The 21,464-nt window shown below is 50.2% G+C and overlaps 1 protein-coding gene across 1 annotated transcript in view; it reads right to left on the bottom strand.

Moving 5' to 3' along the window:
• SLIT3 (slit guidance ligand 3) overlaps positions 1–21,464 on the bottom strand; it is a 519,220-nt gene that overhangs the window by 468,636 nt on the left and 29,120 nt on the right. Inside the window, exons 2-3 of the mRNA XM_090288559.1 lie at positions 8,445–8,516; positions 2,143–2,214 (exon numbers count right to left, since the gene is read on the bottom strand). Of these exons, the coding sequence (XP_090144685.1) occupies positions 2,143–2,214; positions 8,445–8,516 (144 nt within the window). The remainder of the gene's footprint in view (positions 1–2,142; positions 2,215–8,444; positions 8,517–21,464) is intronic.

Below are 21,464 nucleotides of genomic sequence, written 5' to 3' on the forward strand. Positions count from 1 at the left end.
GTGGAAGGAACACGTACTTCTTCCAGGTCTTGCCCATGAAAACCTCCCATGCGCCATCCTTCATGCTGTTTTTCCTTCCACTGGCTAGATGCAGACAAACATTGGTACCTTACAAGGCAAGATGTAGAGATGGCAGAGCTGAGGAGGGGTGGGAACCCACGTTTCTGAGGATCCCCTGGGAGAAGAGAGACCCAGCAACCAGAAATGCTCGTCTGGGTTTGAGATAAATAAGAAGTAAACTCCCACTGAGCTAAGCCATGAGATTTGAGGGTTGACCTAGGACAGGAGCTAGCCTTACCCTTCTAATAAGCCAGAGTAGAGAAAGAGACAGGTTTAGCCTGCAACTGTAATTCCTCCAGCCCCCTAGATATGCATGTATTTCAGCCATGATGACCAAGCCAAAGAAAAGTGCCTTTGCCGGAATGCCTCACTGATGTCCCCTGGAGTTAAATGGGCACGTAGGAGGTTGTGTGCAGGGCCACTGCTGAAGATCGCGCTTCCTCTAATGTCTGCAGCACAGAAGTAGCAAAGGACGTGCGCTTTGATGTTGGGCAGATGTGGCTCTGCATATTGGCTACCCCCCACCCACCCTCGACAACTTCTGGCTCCATCTCCCTCAGCCTCTGTTTCTTCATCTGCAAAATGAGGGTAATAGCACCTCACAGGAATTTTGTGGGGATAAAATAACAGCATATAAAATACTGGCACAGTTCCTAGCATATCCACGGTGCTCAATTACTTCCCTTCCAACAACCATGAAATTAATGAATTGGAAATTTATTTACCCTTCTAATCAGAGGACTAAGCAAGAGGTGGCCCTTTCACTGAGGACTGTATTATTTATCCTTCCATAGAAATGTTGAATGTTTCGTAGAAAGAAACCAGGTCCAACAAATACTTGTGCTTTTTCCCTTCATTTAAAGAAGAAGAAACTGAAAAATCAAAGCATAAACAGAGGCAACATTCCCTACTTCTAAAACTATTTTCCAACCAATAGCAGCAGAACATACACTAACCTTTGACCCCGCAGAAGAGAAATAAATGAGACCATTTACACAACAGAGCAGGGAGTAAAGGATTTTGCTGGGTAACATCCCTTCCCATTCCCATGGCATCTCGATGGGCGATCACTAAGGTAACAAGCTGGTGGCAGGCCCTCCACCTTACCCGAGCCCCTCTGTAGACGACAGAGACAGACGGGTCAACATGGAACACCCTTCTAGGTAAGCTGGCAGAGCAGTGAGCTGCTGCAGGTCTCCTGACTGCAGGGAAGGGAGGCTAAAACGTTGGGTCAACCAGGACGCGGAGGGAAGCGTGGAAGAGAGCCGCCCACCAGCATGACTAAGTGCTTTTGGGGACAATCCCTGCTCAGAGGGCAGAAAGCAAATATCCAGATGTTAAGAGCTGCCAGATGTGATTAACTGAAGAAAGGTGAAGCTGCCCACTTAACCACGTGAGCAGCTCCCCTCACTAAAGTGACCCATGGCTTTTCTGCAGAAGCACTCATCCACAAAACAATTTAGGCTCCACCCATCTCCCACCTTGCCCCTCTTCTTCTCTCCCTCTGATAGAGGCAGAACAGAGGCCTATTTTTAAACCGCTGGCAGCGTATTCTCTCGTGGAAATGTGTGGGCTTCCTGACACAGGCTGATGCACACTCAGAGATACAGGCGCTCCAGAGGCTTCACCCACTCGCTGCCTTCGGCTCCAGCGAGGACAGAGGGGCGCAGGGGGGAGGAGCATACTCCCCATGCGGAGGAGCAGGGAGTATCTGACGCTACTTTCCATGACAGGGAACTAACTGTAGGCTTCCCTCCGCCCCGACAGCGCAGGCTGAGGCCTGGGCCAGAACCAAACCCATGTACAAATACCAAGAGAGGGCTTAAGGCTCAGAAGACGAAAACAAAACCCAGATGTCAATTCCAGCGTCTTTTAAAGGAAAAGTGTTTACGTGAATCTCAGGGCCTCTCTAACATGCATCTAATGTGCTTTAAATATAACAGCAAACATTTTATTACATATTGGAGACTTTTTTTTTTTTAGCAAGGTTGCAGTGAAGCCTGTCTACAAAGAAAGAAAGAAAGAAAAAGAAAAGAAAGAAAAGAAAAAAGACTTCAAGAAAGGAGGTTGTGCTGTACTTACAATCGCTCCAGCTGCTTCAGATCCTGGAAGGCGCCTCTCTCGATGATGCTGACCTGGTTGTCTTCCAGATGCCTAGAACCACAGAAGCAACAAGGGTCAAGGACAAGGGGGGCTTAGGAATCCTTGTGCAGGGCTCCCAGCCAAGCAGCCATGGCCATTCGGCCCCTCCCACGCCCCTTGGGGCTCCCCCCCGCTGGGCCGAGAACAGTGGGACGAGGGAGCTCACGTCCCAGCTTGGCATCACGGTAACCAGGGTTTCACCGCCTGCACACTTCTACCTGACAGATTGGGTTCTGTGCCTCTATTTTAGGAATGCTCTCAGCGAATGTCCCCCCCAAGCACTGCAGGGTGTCGCGCAGAGAAGCAAGAGGAAAAAGCTGCTTCTTAGAGAAAACTACACATACAATCAACATCTCTTCCCTCAAAGCGCCCTCCCTCAAAGATTCAGAAGCACTTCATTGAATGGGACCTTCTCCGCTCTGCCCCTGGCTCATCCAGGAGAAAGGGTGAAGCTATTGTCGGACGACTGCCTGTGACGAAGGAAACGCAGCCGGTGCCAGGAACTGCCTTGCCCAGCGCCGGCCTGTTCCCACCTGAGGGTGACGGTCACAAAAGCTAGGGCTCCCCAGCCATGGGCTCTGCTGACCTCCAAAGTCTTCGATGCAGGTGATTAAAAAACTCAACACTCTGCTTAAGCGAGTTTGGTTTGTGCATGTGGCCTGGGCTAAGCATCGAGCATACAATGAAACATTTGTTTCCCTAAATTTTTTTTTTTTTTTTAAATGGCAACTTAAAATGGATTAACTGGATGGTCGGGAAGGGAAGCAATGAAACTGCATAGTTTCCATCCAGGGCTGACCCTGGTGGCTGCGGGCGGACTTAGTGGAGGCGCAGCTCTGACGGGGGGTGGGGTTTAGGAAGGGCCTGGCTTCCTCTGGGCTTGGCAGGAGCACAGGCGCCCTGAAGCACCTGAAGGAAGGGCAGAAGGCCGGCAGACAGCTTCCAGCGGGCTTAGCTCTCCGTTCAGAAAGAGTCCCCCCGTGACAGCCCTCTGCCCCTGACTCCTCTGAGATGCTGCATAACGCCCTGTACTTCCAGGCTGAACACGTGGGCCCTCGTGTTTATGTTCGAGTCCATTTTTCCTACTACTATGTGTAAGGACCGAGAGGGTAAGAACTCCTGTTCATTTCATGCTCCCAGCCCTCCCAGTTGCCTAGACGGCAGCCATGTCATAACAGCCTGTTGAATGCTGGGAACCTAAAGAGGGCTCTGGGCACAGCACATCCTGATTTTATGTCAGGGAAAAGGCCAGTCGGGGTCACACGGAGTTTCTCACATGGACCATCAGAGTGAAGGCGGTGTTTTGGGCTCAATGATATTTTACATTTTTGTGTATTTGTTGCAAGCAATTAAAAATCGGGATGTTACACACACATACGCATGCACACCAAACTCAGCTGTCCCATTTCTAAATATCAACAGCCGGCCAGAACTGAGTATGGGTCAGGCAGGGCACACGGGCTTCCCAGTTGGTCACAGTCTCATCCATTCTGAGTCACATGCTTCTGTTACTCCTGGCCTCTGTAGGCTGGCCTCTTATAGGCTCCATATATATATATAATATATATATTTCTATCAAGTCATACAGCTAGCCAGGGTGAACTCTCTCTCATTGTGGTGTGCTCGCCAAATCTGATATGGAATCCCTTTCCTGCCTTCTTGCCAGCTCCTGGTGTGACACTGGGCTATCCAGTCAACCAAAGACTCCCTCTCTTCATTTGTAAATCAGGGGGAAAAATCTCATAAGTGAAACTAAAAATGGAGTAAAGCATATAAGTTATCTAGCCCAGGATCTGGAGTATAATTAGAAGTTTAATAAATGTTCTTTTCCTTCCTTTCTCTTCTTTTTCCATCCTGCCATATGGCAACGAGGGCCTTGGAATGCTAATAGACTCACGCTCGCACGTCTTGCTAAACAGGGATGCAGCTCAGTATTAGTGATGGGTGGTTTGTTCGGCTGGGATTTTACTATCAATCAATTCATCACAGAGCTTGTTGTCATGACTTCCCAATAATAACAAGGAGCAACGGTAGGGTGGCTGACTGTCATATCCCCTCTGGGTTCTGAAGGAGTCCAACTCCAGTTTCCTATGATGAATCTCTTAGTTCAGGACTAATCAATCTAACACTGCTAGCTTCTTACAGAACAGTGCAAATGTATCTCTGTGGAGAGCTGCCCCCTTCCCACCCTGCTGAGGCCCCCGAAGGCTACCTTCTATGAGCTCCATCGCATCAGAAGCCTCCTTTACTCTGGCTTCCCGTTGGGTCCTGCCAGTGGGAGTGCCCAGCAGATCAGAGGGTGGGCGGACAAGGAGCGAGGCTGGGAGATTTATTCCCAGCTCCTTCCCTGCCTCGTCACTCAGGCTGACTTCGTCTCTCTACCTAAGGCCACAGGCCCTGTCAGGCAGTCCCTACCTAGGCTAGGGCAACCACCTCCTCCCCCTGCTCCTTGAGGACCAGAGCCCCAGGGAACTATGCCACCTCTTCTTGCCCTCGCCTTTGCAAATGATTCTTTGTTTAGCTCTCCTCATTTGTCCTGTGAGAGTATCATCTCTTTCCCACTGGGATCCTCATGGAGATGGTATCTAGGCTCTCTTCTAGAGCTCCTTCCTACCTCTATCAGAGTCCAGCCTAATCCCTGGCACTTAAAGGCTCAAGGAATAATCAATATTTGATGAATCAATGAATCAATGAGCTGTGAAACTCCCACCCCCACTTCTACGCTACCATGCCGCTCCGGAGCTCATGCTAAAGCCGCCGCGATCACTCTGGTTTTACTGACCAGATGCAGGAGGTCAGGGGACCCAGGAAAGGCTGGAACGTCCATGGCTTGAGTCTGTTCTGAGTTAGAAGGACACAGACTGTGTTCATCTTCAGCTCTTTTGGCATTGCTATTTTTTTTTTTTTAGTTTTAACATTGGATCAGAATCGGAAATCGTCCCCATGTGATGAAGGCTGGGTGGAGTTTAGCTCTTTTATGAACCCCATTTGGAATAAAGCTGTTCCCCACATTGTGGGCAGAGCAGAGTTCTTGCAACAGACTACTAAGAAAGCGAACTAACTGATAGCACCAGAAGAGACCTTTTCCTACTCCTACCCCAAGGGAGAAAGAATTGTTATCGGCAATTCTTGCATCTTCTCTTTGAACGCACTTTAGGTGGGAAAATTGCCTTCGGGCGAGGCCGAAGTTTCTATTTCCTCGGCTTCTGCCCGTTCCCCGGCATCATGTTAACAGTGCTGCTGGGAAATGGGTGGCAAGCTCCAATTACTCGCGACCATTCACCTTTTCTGGCTTCACTATACAACTGTAAAGAAGAAACAGATACAGGGACGGTGCCACGGTGTGATGAAAGCTATTCAGAAAAGACAGCGGTCTTGGCTGCTCTGCTAAAAATAATGGATTGAGGGAAAATACAGTTTCTACGTCTGGATATTTTATTGGTGTTTGTTAGAAAGCATTTCTGTTATTCCACCTACCAGAGTCTTCTACAATAATAAAGGGTCACTTGAATGGGATTGCCTTTTAGTTGATAATGAAAAATAGTATATTAATGGGGTCTATAAAGTGCAAGAAGAGAAAGGGTTTTGGCATTGCTTATCAAAATGAGAAGGATGTACCAATTCACTGAAAACAAAATAAGAAGAATGTACCAATAAACTGTAGTCAAAAGAATGTTGTAGACCATCCAGAGGATATTAACACGATCTTTTGTGATTATTTTAAACTTTATATGCGCAGAGAGCAGATATGGAAATTTGAATTTTTACTAGTCTTTCTGATGTAATGGTAAGAAAATCAAAGGGTTATTTCTGACTTTGTTAGAAAATGAAGCATGAGGCGAAATTTCTGACTTGTATAAAAGAAAATCTTTCACAGATGCCGGGGGGGTTACAAATGGAAAATAATAACAATAATAGAAGGTAAATGTCTGTTCTTTAAGCTGACAAAATGACCTGGAATCAGGTGTTTACTGCCTACATCTTCTCAATATAAATTATCCTAACATTGGGCCATGGAATTCCCTTTTTCTTCCAACCCCAATTCTGAGCTACTCAGAGTTGCCAGTCATTTGACTGACATGTGACCGCTTAGAGCAAAAAGAAGACTTGGCAGAGGGTGGGGTCTTCCCCCGAGGATGGAGAGAGGACAGTGTACTGGCCAAAGACTGGAGAACAGGTCAGGTGGGGAGCATCTCCTAGCTGGAGGCCCAGCATTGGGATCCCAGCGTCCTCGCATGCTGGGGCTCAGGGGAAGTGGGGTGCGCAGTGAGCCAGCAGGCATCGGTGCTGCATTACAGAGCAGGTACACCATTCCCTTCTCGGCCTTCTGAACTGCCGATAATGCCGGTGGCACTGCATTGAGGTTGGAAAGCATATGCCCTGGATCCCGATTCCTCCTCCCTCAGTTCCCTGCACTCAGCCTTCCTGAGCTTCTGTTTCCTCTGGGCATACTGGGGTTAATACCTATGTAACAAAGAGCCTGGTCTGTGGAAGGCCCCACAAATGTCTTAGCTATGACCATTATCACTGCCACTATTGCTTCTCCACCAGGAAGACCGTGTTATACAAGTAATACGCCACGAGTTGTGGTGAGAATAAAAGACTGTTCATGAAAATGTGGAAAACAAAAAGCATTATATGTGCAATTATGAGAGTTACATGGACTTTTATTTGATATGGGTTGCATTGTATGCCCTCTGCAGATTCAGAGATTACTGTCCTAATACCCAGTGTGTCAGAATTCGACCTTCTTTTGGAGATAAGGTCTTTACTGGGCAATCGAGTTAAAATGAGGTTATTAGGGTGGACCCTAATCCAACATGTCTAGTGTCCTCATAAAAAGGGGAAATTTAAGCCCTGGCTGCTGTGGCTCAGTGGATTGAGCATCAGCCTGTGAGCCAAGTGTCGTTGGTTCAATTCCCAGTCAGGGCACATGACTAGGTTGCATGTCAGGTCCCCAGTTGGGGGTGCAACTGAGAGGCAACCACACAGTGATGTTTCTCTCCCTCTCCTTCTCCTTTCCCCTCTCTCTAAAAAAAAGGGGGGGGGAGATTTGGACATACATGTAAAGAGTAAAGACAAGGGAGAGAGACCCAGGGAGGAGCCAATTATCGAAAAGCCAAGGAATTCCTGAGGCTAGAGGAGAGGTCGGGACCAGATCTTTCCCCTTAGCTCTCAAAAGGAACCGACTGCTGGCACCTTGGCTTTGGACTGCTGGCCTCTAGAACTGTGAAACACGAAATGTCTGTCACTTACGCCATCCAGTGTGTGGTGCTTTGTTACACTGGCCCCAGGAAACTAATGGACTCTTCATTCCCTATTTTATGGAGAAGAAAACTGAGGCCCAAAGAGGCATAATGATTTGTCCAAAGTCACTGGGCAGTTAATTCTGAGTCAGGACCAAACCTGGCACTTCCTGGCACTAGAAAAAAAATTCATTGTGTTATAAAGGGTTATAAATAAAAAGAGGGTGTTGGCTTCAGATACTGACTTTAGCTGCTATTGCTACTAAAGACCCGCCAGCCAAGAGTCTACAACAAATGAACCCCAAGACCGTGGCCACATTTCCTGGACTGAGCTCCACGTCTGGAGCCACACTTAGGGGTCAAAACTCACTTCTCAGTAAAGAAGGAAAGAGGGTCCATTTGCACCCCTCTTGTACCCCTGAATGTCTGAGACTTGTCAGCGGACAAGGACGTGGGCAGCTTAGACTTCGAGATGGGTGGTCGATCTTTAGAATGAGACCTCCTATTTTTTTGCTCCCCCATTCCACAAACGCCCCATCTCAAATTTTGCTACCGGTCTTGCACAGCTGTGGGTGTTCGGCAAGGGTCCTGCCCCTGTCTGACTCTCTCCGCCTCCCTCCTCCTCTCCTCTCCATTAAACAACAAGATAAATACCTTTTGTCCCGATTTCTCTTTTAATGCACATGCTGGAGAAGAAATTATGATCTCTTAGGAAGGAAAGCACGGTTAGTCACCCTGACATTGCTGTCACCCCAGAAGCAGGGCATGATGATTTATCTGGGTGTTGCCTCTGCTTTCCCTGCCACTGGGCTGACTCTGATCGGTCCAGCCCAGCCAGCAGCCTTGAGACACAGAGTGAGATAATACCTGTGAAAACCCGGGCACACCAAGGAAGGGCTTCCAGGGCTTGGGGGTATAATGTCAGGGCAATGGAACATTTTCATAAGGCTGAAGAGCTAGAAATAAAAATGCGCTAGAGAGTCCTACGGTACTTACAAGACACGAAGGTTCTTGAGTCCAGTGAAGTCCATCTTGGTGATCCTGGTGATATTATTTCTGTCCAGGTCACTGGAATGGAGAGCACATTTGGGTAAGTTTCTTTTTCAGGCTATTATGGTCTCTTCAACCCAGACTGGCTCGGACCGCGGGGATGTTGCTTGTCAAGAACTAGGCAATTCCAGTGATTAATGCTGTCCCCTGAGCCTGCCCAACTAACCTGAAGGATATTGTATGGAATAAGGTATCCATTATGTACGTAGCAGAGCCCTGCTCTATGTAGCTGCCTGGCTTCTGCTGCCCCTTCATCAGGTCACAAGTTTTTCTTTGGGAGCTCCCCTCCCCCAACTCACAGATCATGGCATACGAGTGGGGCTGACCCTGCGTCTCAGCTCCAGGAAGGAGCACCTACCCCAGGCCAGGCTTATGAGCGTTTTCGCTCCCTCTGACCACACTCGTGGTTTCAGGAATGCACACGTGACTCAGATTCCCAACCGGTTTCCCTCTGGTGGGCTTGCTACGCTGTTCGCCACTGCCAGCAGCCATCTTGCCACCACGAAGAGAAAGCTTTCCAGGGATGGGAGATGAAAAAGACTGATTTCTGGTGCTATCCTAGGAGTATCTGGGTGCACACAGGCCTGAAGCCAGACACCCCTGTATTTTGAGATTATATAACCCGCTCTATCGCATTTCCCTTATATTTTGCCTTAAACCAGATTGAGTTGTATTTCCCATCGTTTGAAACCAAAAGAATCTTGACTGACTTTGATACCTAGCAAGATACTTGTCTATTTTCCAGCTAGTTTGAGAACTTCCTGCGAACAGAGACCATACCTCCTTCCATAGCCTGAGAAGGTAGAATTTGTGCCTGGCATGGAGTCGAGGAAACTGTTAATTTCATACAGTGGGTAACGACAGTCACATAGATTACTCCTGCCTCAATTTGTAGGCCTAAACTCCTAAACACGGTCCCAAAGAGAAGACGTTGTTATGGAAGAACTGAAAGCCTTATGGTGGCGTTGATGTTGGGGAGAAGGGAGCACCATGGGGCGGGGGTGTGGGGGGGAGAGCCACGAATCGGGTAAACCAAAGTCAAGAATGAACCTGTGAAGAACTGTATAAACATTGTGTTCACTAAAACTACCTAAGAAGACTAGAAGCAAAAACAGGGCCACAAATAATGTTATAATCCTTAATAATGAGTGCTGAACAATTAGTTCCTATTTGCCCTGCCTTCCCTTTGAGAAACTCTTCAGGCCTTTGGCCGAGTTGGCGTTCCAACAAGGTATCTGTGAACAAGGTGGCCTTGCTTCCCTGCACATTTAGCTCCGGACAGGCCGTTTTCCTGCGCCACGTCCTCATCTGAATGTCCGCTACAGCAGTCCCCTCTCATACCCAGCACCGCTTCCTGCAGTTTCAGTTACCCACGGTCAACTGCGATGTGAAAATACTAACTGGAAAAGGCTAGAAATAAATAACGCATAAGTTTTAAACTGTGCGCCATTCCGAGCAGTGCGATGAAACCCCACGCCCCCCCACGCTGGTCTGCCTGGGACCCGGCTCCCCGCCTTGCCCAGTGCCTCCGCACTGTGAATGCTACTGGCCCTTTGGTCATTCAGCAGCCGACTCGGCGATCAGGTCGACTGTCATGGAATCCCAGTGCCTGTCCTCACGTCACCCTTGTTTCATTTCATAAGGCCCCAAAGCACCAGAGGAACGATGCTGGCAACTTGGATATGCCGAAGAGAAGCCGTAAATGCTTCCTTTAAAAGTGAGGTGGTGTGTGAGTAAGGGGGTTTCCGGTACTCTCCGAGGTGTCAGGCGTCCCCTGGGGTCTGGGAACGTGTGCCCTGTGGGCAAGGGGGGGCTGCTGTACTCCTCTGGTTTTCCTAGTCGGGTCCTAAAGCTGCCATCCTGCGCTTGTGCTTCACAAGACTCGTGTGATCTACGGTTTCATAAGAAAAGAGGGAAACAAGGTTCAGATCATAGCACTCTGCAGGAGGAAAAATCAAGTCTGGGGAGGGAAGACTCTCCTGACATAGACATGATACTGAAATAAACACGGGGTGGGTCCTTGAGGAACCTCAGCTGGGAACCTCTGCCCGCTCCCACACCCAGTGTCCCACTGTCCGATACAGCAAAGCTGAGTGTGAACCAGCCCGCGGTGGAGAGGGGCACCACGCAGACCTCTGGGACCAAGCTGGGTGCCGGCAGAGGAAGCGCGAGGACCCCACGTGGGACGGAAGAAGGGCTGCTCCCGCAGGGACGCGGTGCCAGCACACACACGGGAATCTGTGCCTGCCCGTCATCGCCCTGAGCATCCTTCTCCTCGCTGCCCGTCACAGCTGGGATGGCTGCTTGGGGACTGTGACAACTGGGGAAATGACAGTGCAACTGAGGGTTTAATTACTGGGACGCCGCGTGGTGTCTCCGCAGCTAGCGCTCGTGACTGCAGCACCAATATATGTCCGTTAATATTTATTATGCGAAGAGGCACAAAGTGTGCTGCTGGGATGCTGAGGACTTGGGGCCGGGGCTGCCATGGAGACCGTGGGGGTCCACTAGGAACCCAGTGTCCGAGAGGCCGAGCTTCAGAGGTGAGCAGCCCCAAGTCTGAATCCCCGCCTTGACACCCAACGAGCGGTCTAACAGCATTCACATCACCTCCGAGGCTCAGCTTCTCCATCTACAAAACGAGGGTGACAATCTTGACCTCAGGAGTTTTTAGAAGGGGTCAGTAAGATGATGCACACACAGCACTTAGCTGACACTCGCTAAATAATCAGGCTATTGTTACTAGAATTCGTTGAACTGAATACCCCCACCTCCACTTGGAAATTTCAATGCACCAGGAGCGGCTGACTGCTGCGCCTCAAACTCTGTGCTGAGAGATGAATCCTGGGGTCCTCCAGAGGCTCGGTCGGTTGGCATGCTATCGCCCTGCAGGCGAGAAGAGGGGTGCACTCTGTGGCTGCAGAGTGGCAGCACCATCAGGGGCCCCTCCCACGGCGTCTCTCTGACACCTGTTTCCGTGGGATCTTCCCCATCCAGGGCATACAGACTCCCAGACTGCCAGGGACAAGGCCAGGGAGCACACGGGCTTTGAGGTGAGCCAGGTAAGGATTCAAATCTCTGTCCACCCCCCGCGCCCAGCTCTGTCGGTTTGCATAATTTATCTAACGTCCCCAGCCTGCATGCTTTATGTGATGGTCTCCTACTTGCGGACCTTGGGAGGGCGGGACATACAAGGACTGGAGTAAAACGCGCCTGTCTGAAAACGGGAATTAATTAAATTGACACTGAGAAGAGGCTCCATTACCTCATGTGCCATCCCCTCCCCCGACCCCCATCGTCCCAGTCCAGGCCCCTCTGGACCATTAGCTGTCGCAGCCTTCACCTTTGGCCTCTGAGGGGACCAGGAGCACTCGGCCGAGGATGCGTTCTGAACCTTCGGCAGGCGGGGTACGTCTGGGGTGATCCTGAACGGGGAAGCCATTGCAGAATCTAGATGGGGGGAGGGGACGTGCAGCGGTTTTAAAACATGCCTGCAAATGGTGTCTTTGACACACCTGCCATCAGGAGGGCTCGGAGTGTGTGCCCCTTACCCTTGAACCTAAGCCAGGCTTTGTGACTGACTGGACAGATAAGGTGAAGGTGGAATTGATGCGGGACTTCCAAGATGGGAAGGGACAGTAAGTGACTGACCGCCAGGGCACACGCATCACAGCCCTGAGCTGCCTTGTGGAAAGGCCAGAAGACCACGGCAGCGGGGAGATTGCTGGGGGGGGGGCGGGGGTGGTCAGGGAGTGGGGAGGGGAGGGAGGGAGGGAGAGGGAGGGAGAGAGAGAGAGGCCTGAGGAGCCCTCGCTGTCTGAACCGTTCTAGCCCAGAGGTCAAGCACAGAAGTGCAGACGCCTTTGAGACTCCAGCTCCAGCTGATATCTGGCTATCACTCATGAAAACGTCTGAGCCAGATCAACCAGTTAAACGACCCTTGAGTTCCTGCCCACAGCAACTGTGACAGAGAATACGAAAATGAGTGCGATCCCTTAAGCCATTAAGTTTTGAAGGGATGTGTTTTGCAAAAGAAAAAAAAAAAAGGAAAGATGAAAGAGAAAGGAAGCGAAAGCCACCTTCCTTCCAAATATTCAATTTACCATGAACAACGGAACTACGTTCACGTGACCCTCACATGTGCTCCCGGAGGCTTGCCTGCCACCACTGAGACTCTCAGTAGTGTCCCTGTGGTCCAGGATCGCTCACAGGGGCCGAGGCGAGAACTGGCCCTTCTCTCAGGCTCTGAGGAGCAAGGCTGCAGTTAGGGGCGACCATCCCTCCAGGGCGGGATGAGAACACTATGTGAATCACCCTGGTATTACATTAGTCATCACAGTAAGTGGGGACCCTTCGCTGAACATTGTGGCAGACTCTGGCAGGCTCTCAGTCAAACCGTGTCCCTCTGTCTGGTGCGCACAGGTAGACCGCCCTTCTCTGCGCCCTCACAGGTACGGGCGCCCCTGAGCTGAGTTCTCACTACTGCACGGGCAGAACCAGTACACACTGCCTTCCAGCCTGATCCACAGAACTCCCTGCTCACCTTGGGCTGCAGTCAATAGATCCCGTGGAGGACTCCAAGAATGGCAGACAGGAAGAGCCTGAGTCCCTGGACGACTGCACGGAACAGAGACCTTCTCTCCCCTGTCTCCCCGGTGACCCACATTAGACTTAGACATGTTCAAGAAGTAACTCTTCCCTGGCTGCTGTGGCTCAGTGGATTGAGCGTCGGCCTGGTGAACCAAGTGTTGCTGGTTCGATTCCCAGTCAGGGCACATGACTAGGTTGCACGTCAGGTCCCCAGTTGGGGACACAAGTGAGAGGCAACCACACAGTGATGTTTCTCTCCCTTTCCGTCTCCTTTCCCCTCTACAAATAAACAAACAAACAAATAAATAATTTTTTTTTAAGAAAAAGGAGTAACTCTTAGGACACTGAAATTTTGTGACCGTTTGTTATAGCAATCTATGTTGACAAGTATAACATTTTTAGGTCAGGAGCTCTCGATACTTTTCTTCTTTCTTTTCTTTGCACCTGCTCTGAAAGGCATTATTGGTTGTCCTTCAACAGATAAAAACACTAAAGATCAGCCTTAATAAGAGTTGATATTTGTTGGGCCCAAACTATGCACCAGGCACTGTGTGCAGACCTTTATGTTCGTTTTCTCTTATCAATACAGCAATCCTGTGTGATAGTACTATTACTATCCCATTTTCACACAAGGAAACCGAAGCTCGGTCTCCTCACCAACACCGCACTAGAAGATTTTAGCAATGAAGCAAGTTGTCATGCGGGCAGACAACCAGTAAGTGGCAAAGGCTGGGATGTGAACTAGGGCTCTCTGGACACAGAGACCATGGTGGTTGTTTTTTTGGTTTGTTTGTTCATTTGTTTTATCAGATCCTGCTGCCCATCTGCAACTAAAGGCCAACCATCTTCCCTTGGATCCGTTTAAGTGCTGACTAAAAGAAAAATGAATAAACAGAATAGAACAGAATGGGATGGAATTTCCCATCCCTCTGTCCTAAAGAAAGCAAAGAAGTACTCCCATTGCCTTTGCTACTCCCCGCTATGGCCAGGATGGCACATTTCCTGGTCTGCTGCCCAGGGAGGTCTGAGCCGCTGGCAGAGCTGAGCCTCTGTGCAAACTCCAGGCAGAAGTCTTTCTTGCTATTTTTGCCAGTGTCTGGTTTCTGCCATGTTCCTCATCATATGCCATGTTGCCTCCATAAACAGGCATCACCATGGCAATCTGCATTATTCTTCCCCATCGCAATCATAAATCATAAACCAACACTGTAACTTGCAGCTTTGTGGTATTTCCACATCTGTTTGACACCTTGGGTGGGGTGGAACAGGACGAGGAATTTAGGACAGCATTGGAAAAAATGAAACAAAACTGTTCTAGGGCAGGCCACTGTCCCTATCTTGGCACATGTGTATTCACACCCTTTTGATTCACTCTGTGGCATTCCAGCAAAAGTGCTTTGTGCCGCGGCCCATGTGGGAAGGGGGGGGGGCAGCTAAAACATCCTCTAGGGACGTTGTCTGCATCGTGTGGAGAAAGGGGCTTTGGCTGTAAACCCTGGAGGCCTTGCAAGGGAAAGCAAGACCCTTCCTCACTCTCTCCATCCTTCCCTCCCTCCCTCCCTCCCTCCCTGCCTTCTTCCCTTCCTTTCCCCGCTTCTCCCCCTCCCTTCCATCTTTTCTTTCTTCCTACAATGCACCTTTATTAAACACCTTCTGTGGATTTGGCACTGTGATTACGGCGAGGAATAGTGTGGAACAACAACAAATCAGTCCCTTTCAGGGGACTTGTGCTCTCCTGGTGAGGTTGGCAGACAGATTCTAGGGCGGCCTCCATGATCCCCCCACCTCCTGGTGCTACCATCCTCCTGTAATCCCCACTCCTTGAGTGTGGGCAGGACCTACTGACTTGCTTCTCCCTAGGATAATAGATGAAGGTGACAAGCTGTCATTTCTGTGATTACATGGCACACAACTGTCATGCCCATCTTGCTAGGGGACTCTCCCTTGCTACCTGTGATGAAGCAATTGGCCATATTAGGGAGGCATGCAGGGCAAGGAATGGAGGGCAGCCTCTGCAGACCACCAACAAAGAACTGAGGATGACCAGAAAGACCCCAAAGCCCTCAGTCTAACCCTCCGCAAGGGACTAAATTTTGCCAACAACCTCGAGAGCTTGAACATGGATCTGGGGGTGAGCCTTCAGATGAGACCTCAGCCCCCACCAGCACCTCAGCTGCAGCTCTGTAAGACCCTGAAGCAGAGGTTCCCAGCTACCTATGAGGTAATAAGTAGGAGTTATTTTAAGTCACCATGTTTGTGGGACGAGTATCATGCAACAATGGAAAACTAATGCAGAACATAGGCAACCGCAAATAAACCACAAAACTACAGATGACGAGAAAAGAACTGGGAAGTCATTTCAGGGTGGGATGCAGAAAATGAAGTGGGGGTGAGAGGAAGTGGGGGCACCAGCTCATGTGGTCATGAGGGAGAGAGATTTGGTTCTGAGGTCCCACAAAAAGGTGCCAGCCAAAGGGAGAACCTTCCAAGTGGGGGCACAGAATCACAAAGGCCCTGAGGAGAGGATCTGAGCAACAGAAAAAAGTCAGGTACTGGAACAGAATGTCCCCAAACAGGGTCCCAGAGTCAGTGGCACTCCAGTGGTGCAGCATGCATGGGGCAGACTTCAAGTCTTCCGCAATCAGAACTCCAGAAGGGCAGAAGGAGTCCAGAGGGAAATGCCGGAGTTAACAGCCCTCCTTCTCCTGACATCAAACCTGCCCCCTGCAGCCAGACTCATTTCCTCCAAACGCCAAGGTCTTTCCCAGGGCAAAGGTGCTGCAGACAGGTGGGTCTCACCGCTGTTCTCAGCCTGCTTCATTTCATGCTTCCTCCTTTTGGTCCGCAGACACTCCCTGAGCACCAACAAGATCTGGGGACGACGCTAGGCACTCCATCAATAAATACGTCCCTGCCCTTGGCCGGCTTCAAAAGCTACCAACATCCTTTCTCCATCAGAGTCCTTCCACCGTGTTATGGGCTGAACTGTGTTCTTCCAAAAGTTGAAATCCTAACTCCTGGGACCTGTGAAAATAACCCCATTTGGCCTTCGCAGACATAACCAGGTTCAAATGAGGCCGTGAGTGTGGTCCCTAATGCAATGTGACTGACGTCCTCATAAGACAGAAAAACGGAGACACATAGAGAAGGCCACGTGACGACAAGAGGCCGAGAATGGGGCAACGCAGCAGCAAACTAAGGGGTGCCCAGGGCTGACAGCCAGCACCGGAAGCTGGTAAGACACAAGGAAGCACCCTTCCCTACAGAGCTCAGTGAGCAGGGCCCTACTGACTCCCAGCCTCCAGAGCGAGGACAAAACACATTTGTGTTGTTTTAAGCCGGCCAGTTGGCGGTGCCTGGTCACGGCAGCCCCGGGGAGCAGAAACACCCTCTTTGCAGGCCCGTGAGGCCCACCACCCTCCTCTCTGCAGCGTTCCCAGCCTCTCCATCCCATGCCAGCCTCTCCCTTCCCCGACCCGCGGAAGTTCTGCGTCATTCAGCCTCCACGCAACTCATCAGGCTCCCAGCATACGCCCGTCACCCCCACCACCCCCGTGTGCTGCTGCCCGCTTCCTGTGTGTTAGCCTCGTCTCCCAAAGGAGTGTGAAGCTCCGTGGGAGCCAAGACCACAGACAGTACTCCTCTCACGTCCTCCCAGACACCTCGGCTGAAGCGAGGCCCCGTGGAGACACTCAGAGAAATGCACACTCGTTTTCTCTGGATGCTGGGCGAAGAGTTCTGTTGTTTTTTAAAAAAACATTTCATATGTTGCTTATCAGGATTGTTGGTATTTTCCACAGTAAGTATGTATTACTCATGCACTCTTCCCTCCCCTCCCAAAATGTAGAGAACTGTGTGGTCCCAGTGAAATAGGACTCCCCCGTCGCTCCCCCAGTAGCTAGAGTGACCAGCGGAGCTACAGACCCTCAAGGCTCTGGAAATCCGGCCAAAGTTAGACGTTCTTTAATAGGCCCAAGGGCAGTTCCTTGGGGCTGCTCACCTTGCACTGCCCTGTGGGTGTCTTTCTGTCTCTGCTTCCTCTCCCCCACCCAAAGGACCTCCCGCCATCCATCCATCTTCCCGGATGCAACAGAAGAAACAGCATGTGTTCAAGAACCGTCACACCGCCGTCCACCAGGTCAGGCAGCCACGCGTCCCTGCGGGTCACCCTCGTAGAGCTCCCATCCCCGGCTTTACCTCTCCCGACTTGCACAACTATTCTCGGACTTGCGTGCTTTATCCTCATCAGTTACATAACCATGTGCAAGATTAAAAACACACACATTCAGGAGAGAAATGACTGAATTTGATTTTAAAAACAGGCTTCACACTACCTTAGTTGTTTGGGAACTAAGCCTCCGTGGGCTAAAGGTCTGGCTTGGCAATACTTTCGCATATATAATATAATTTTTACACCTGCAGAGTTTGCAGCCGGCACTGCACAGACAGCTACCTGCAGGGAGAACAGGCCAGAGATCGGGGCAACCTGGACGGCCGGTGGCTGGTGGTAAAGGCCCTGTGAGGAGGAGGGAGGCGTGGGTCTCTGCTCTGACCCTCCTTGCTGTGGGGGCTCCCTACCGGCTAGTCTTGCTCTGTTCTGCTCCACAGCCTAGCGGGGAAGGGCACACACGGGGCATATCTAGCTCCCTGCTGGGGGGGGGGGGTGGGTAGAGTAGAACTTGCAACCTGGGGGCCTGCAGGCCAACTCTGGCCTCCAGACCTGCTCAGTCTGGTTCTCAAGAGGAGTTTAAGATTTTTAAATCAATGGTCAATTTGGGAGAATTTCACTTACACAGCTGAAATCCTGGGTTGTGCCCCCTTCCCCCCAAATCACATAACCTGACAACCCTGGGCCTGTGGGGCCACTGTGAACTGCAGCTAAGAAGCAACTGCCCATTTTGGACAAGACATGTGCCCTGCAGTCCGTCAGCCTGCCCGGTCTGCGTCCCTCCTGGTGTCCCAGGCACTCCCCTACGAGACCGCTGCTCCAGAGTGTCACATTTAAGGAAGCAGGCCTGGGCGCACAGCTTACCAGACAGCGGCGTGACTCAGGGCAGGTCCCGTGGCCTATGCCTAGGCTTCTCGTTCTTCGTCTATAACATGGGCACAATAACAGGACCTACCTCTGAGGACGCTGGGAGGGTTAAATGAGGTGATGGAGTGATACTAGGATGGCCACTTACTCCGTTCTGGGCTCACCCCTCCAGGTGAGGCCTGTGAGTCTGAAAGGGTCACCCTCCATATCCCGCTTGGTCATGCCCAGAAATCTCAAACTCTTCCAAACTCTTTCCAGAAGGCCCGTTCTCAAAACCTTCCCCACTGTGCAGGCAGGGCACGTGAAAACGCGGTTCCGCAAATCCCTGAGAGCCAGGAAGCAGAAATCTCAGAAGATTCAAGTGTGACAAGAAATGTCAGGCACAGGGCATGACAGGGACAGTGTACCTAGGCGGGACCGTAAGGCAGATTTCTCACGAAAAGAATGTAGACGGCAGGGCTATAGACCATTTACAGGCAAGGCCACAGAACATCCAACATGACAGCACACTCGCTTCCCTTTCCTTGTCTTCCTCGACACGTGTAGGCCATGTGCCAAAAATGGCGGTACCCTAAGATGGAAGGAGCCTGGGTTCCGGAGAGGCTGTGTGGAGCACTGACCACCCACTGCTACCCAGGCCCAACACGCAGGGCTATGATATGAGGAAGCGATACCGTTGTGTTTTGCTGCAGATACATCTGGGTTTGCTTGTCCCTGCAGCAGAGCCTTGTCTGTGCTGACTGATACACATGATAATCCAGCAGGGTGGGAGAGAACGGACAAGGTCTCTCTCTGTGCTCTGTTTCTATCTCATAGAAAGGCTACCTCCCATAATTTTAAAAGGTGGAAAATATACTGACCCTGAATTATCCCCCAGGATAACTCTCATAGGCTTTGACCCCTCATTCACACATATTATGTTAAACTATGCTTTTTTAAAAAAGAAGTTTTGATCAACACAGAGGTACAAAAGCTGCAGCCGGCCCACATGAGGGCCTAAAACAACAACTACAGAATGAATAATTATTATGCAAGAGCCAACGTGTACTGGGCATCTACCACGCGCTACAAACTACACTGAGTGCCTCCCACTCAGGGCCTCCTGTAACCCGCCCCGCCAGCCTGTGAGCTCAGTGCTGTTATTACCCCCACTTCACAAAGGAACAAGGGGAGGCACGGGGAGATGAAGACCCAGGTCTCTGGTCACAAGCTGATAACGACCAAATGAGCATCTCCATCCTGGCATTCAGGTGTCAGTGCCCGAGGGCGTAGCAATCAACGTCAAGAAATAAGCAGAGTCATGAAGGGTGAAAGACCCACTGAAATGAGCTAGGCAGACAATTTTTGTAAGATAATGCAAAATTTTAGCTAAACCAATAAACTCCCATTTCTTGGGAGTCAGGGCTGTATCTTATTTATATTTGAATCCCTAGGGTTCAGCACAATGTCTACCACATAAAAGGCGCAAATAAACATTTGTTGAATGACTGAATGACCTGGACTTGAGCTTTTTATTGATGGTTTTAACTGAGTTACATTTGTTCTTCATTGACCATGGCTTAAGATCCAAAGTGGTTATCCACATTTCATTTCTACCAGTAAATCTGGGCAGCAGTTAGAATCAGAGTGACCATATAACTTACCATCCAAACTTGAGTGCTTTTGCAAGTCAAAGGGAATGCCTTTAATAATTATATCAAGAAAACAGGCAGAGTTGAACTGTCCTGAGCAAATCCACACAAATAGCATTCCTAGTTAAAGCCACAAAATACTCATAAGAGGTGAGCAGACAAACAAGGGAGCCTGTTCCCCAAGTCCTTGTTTGTATGGAGCCCCCCTTCTTGTCCACTTGGGTCCCACCACTTTAAAACCTATGTTATTTGCAGGACCCATCGCGGTTAAGGGTCGCTCCTGGAAAGGTGCACACCCCTAAGCCCGACCAGCCACACAGCACACCTTAATAAAGGGGCAGGAACCACTTTAAGAAAACAAGAAGGGGCAGCCCAAGGAGGGCAATGGTCGTTGCAGGAATAGAAACACGGATTGCATTGGGACAGACTACATACTTTGTATAAACACTAATAAAGTGAGTTCAGGCTGAGCTGTGACTTTAAAGGAAATTCTTCCCCATAAACATGTCCTGCCATGCCCTAATAACTCTTTAATTTGATGCACATTTGGGAAGGATGATGGGAAGTAATCACAGAATAATGTTAAGGTCTGTTGCGAAGGAGGAGCGGTGGAGGGGATGTGATGTAACTTGGAGCGAACACCATCTACCACAGAGTTGGCTTCGCCGCGCATTTCACACATGGAGGGAATTTGCTGAGTGACACGCAGGAAATCAGAGACAGGTCTTTGCAGGTTAAGCACAAGAAAATTCTGGATGTCATCTGATAGTGCCATGTCAGACTCCTGGCTAGTCGGTTTCTGGCCTGCCTCCTCTTGTTGGAGACAGTAAAAGTGGCTGCACTTCCTGGACCAGGTGGTTTGAATTGCAACTAGACTATAAGCTCCTTGAGAGCAGAGAAAACTTCTTATACATGTGGCATCTTACACACACGGCCTTCTACGAATGGCACAGTCGGTGACAATCGGGCCACGAGCCGCAGCACCAGGCCCCGGGCCCAGTGCCACCGCTTACTGCCGTGGGGTTTGGATACACCTCTCCTCTTGTCTGCAAAGCGGGGTAATCACACTTGCCGAACCTCACAGAGCTTTGGAGATGACCAGCTGAAGCATGCTAAGAGAAAGGGCTTTATAAATTCAATGAGAGCTGTGCAGAGGTAGGAAATTGTTACTGCCGGGAAAACGTAGCAGTGGTTAATAACAGCAAACCAGCTTTGCCCCGTATTGAGTTCTCGTGACTTACCAGCCACCGTCCCTCTCCCCTGAGTCCTCACAGCAATCCTGCGAGGTGCATACAGACTGTTATTATCTCCATTTTACAGGAAACTGAGGTCTTGAGAGGTTAAGTAACTTGCCCGAGTTTACACTGCTAAGTATTATCCACAGGGTAACGATTCTGGAGGGCAGGGCTGGGTTGTCAGGGCTCCTGTAGCTCCCAGGAAACTGAAAGAATCAAAATAACTAATTCTGTCTACTTTACTATGAGCAGCTGAAGGGGGAGGGCTGTGTGGAGTCCCCTCCGCATCTCCAGGACCCAGCAAAGCAGCAGGAAGTTAAGGCTTTCCAAAGCAAAGGCCTGCAGTTTCTCCCTCTCCCAGCCACTCCCACCTGCACGCCAGCGCTCAGCGGCCATGCCCAGTAGCATCTGGCCAAACGCACTGTGGATGCTGACTTCTGTCCAGGCGTATGGCACTGGCCCCTCAACCCGCCAC

Source organism: Furipterus horrens, unplaced genomic scaffold (genome assembly GCF_987537825.1).
Source record: "Furipterus horrens unplaced genomic scaffold, mFurHor1.1.pri manual_scaffold_10, whole genome shotgun sequence".
NCBI classification, from domain to species: domain Eukaryota; kingdom Metazoa; phylum Chordata; class Mammalia; order Chiroptera; family Furipteridae; genus Furipterus; species Furipterus horrens.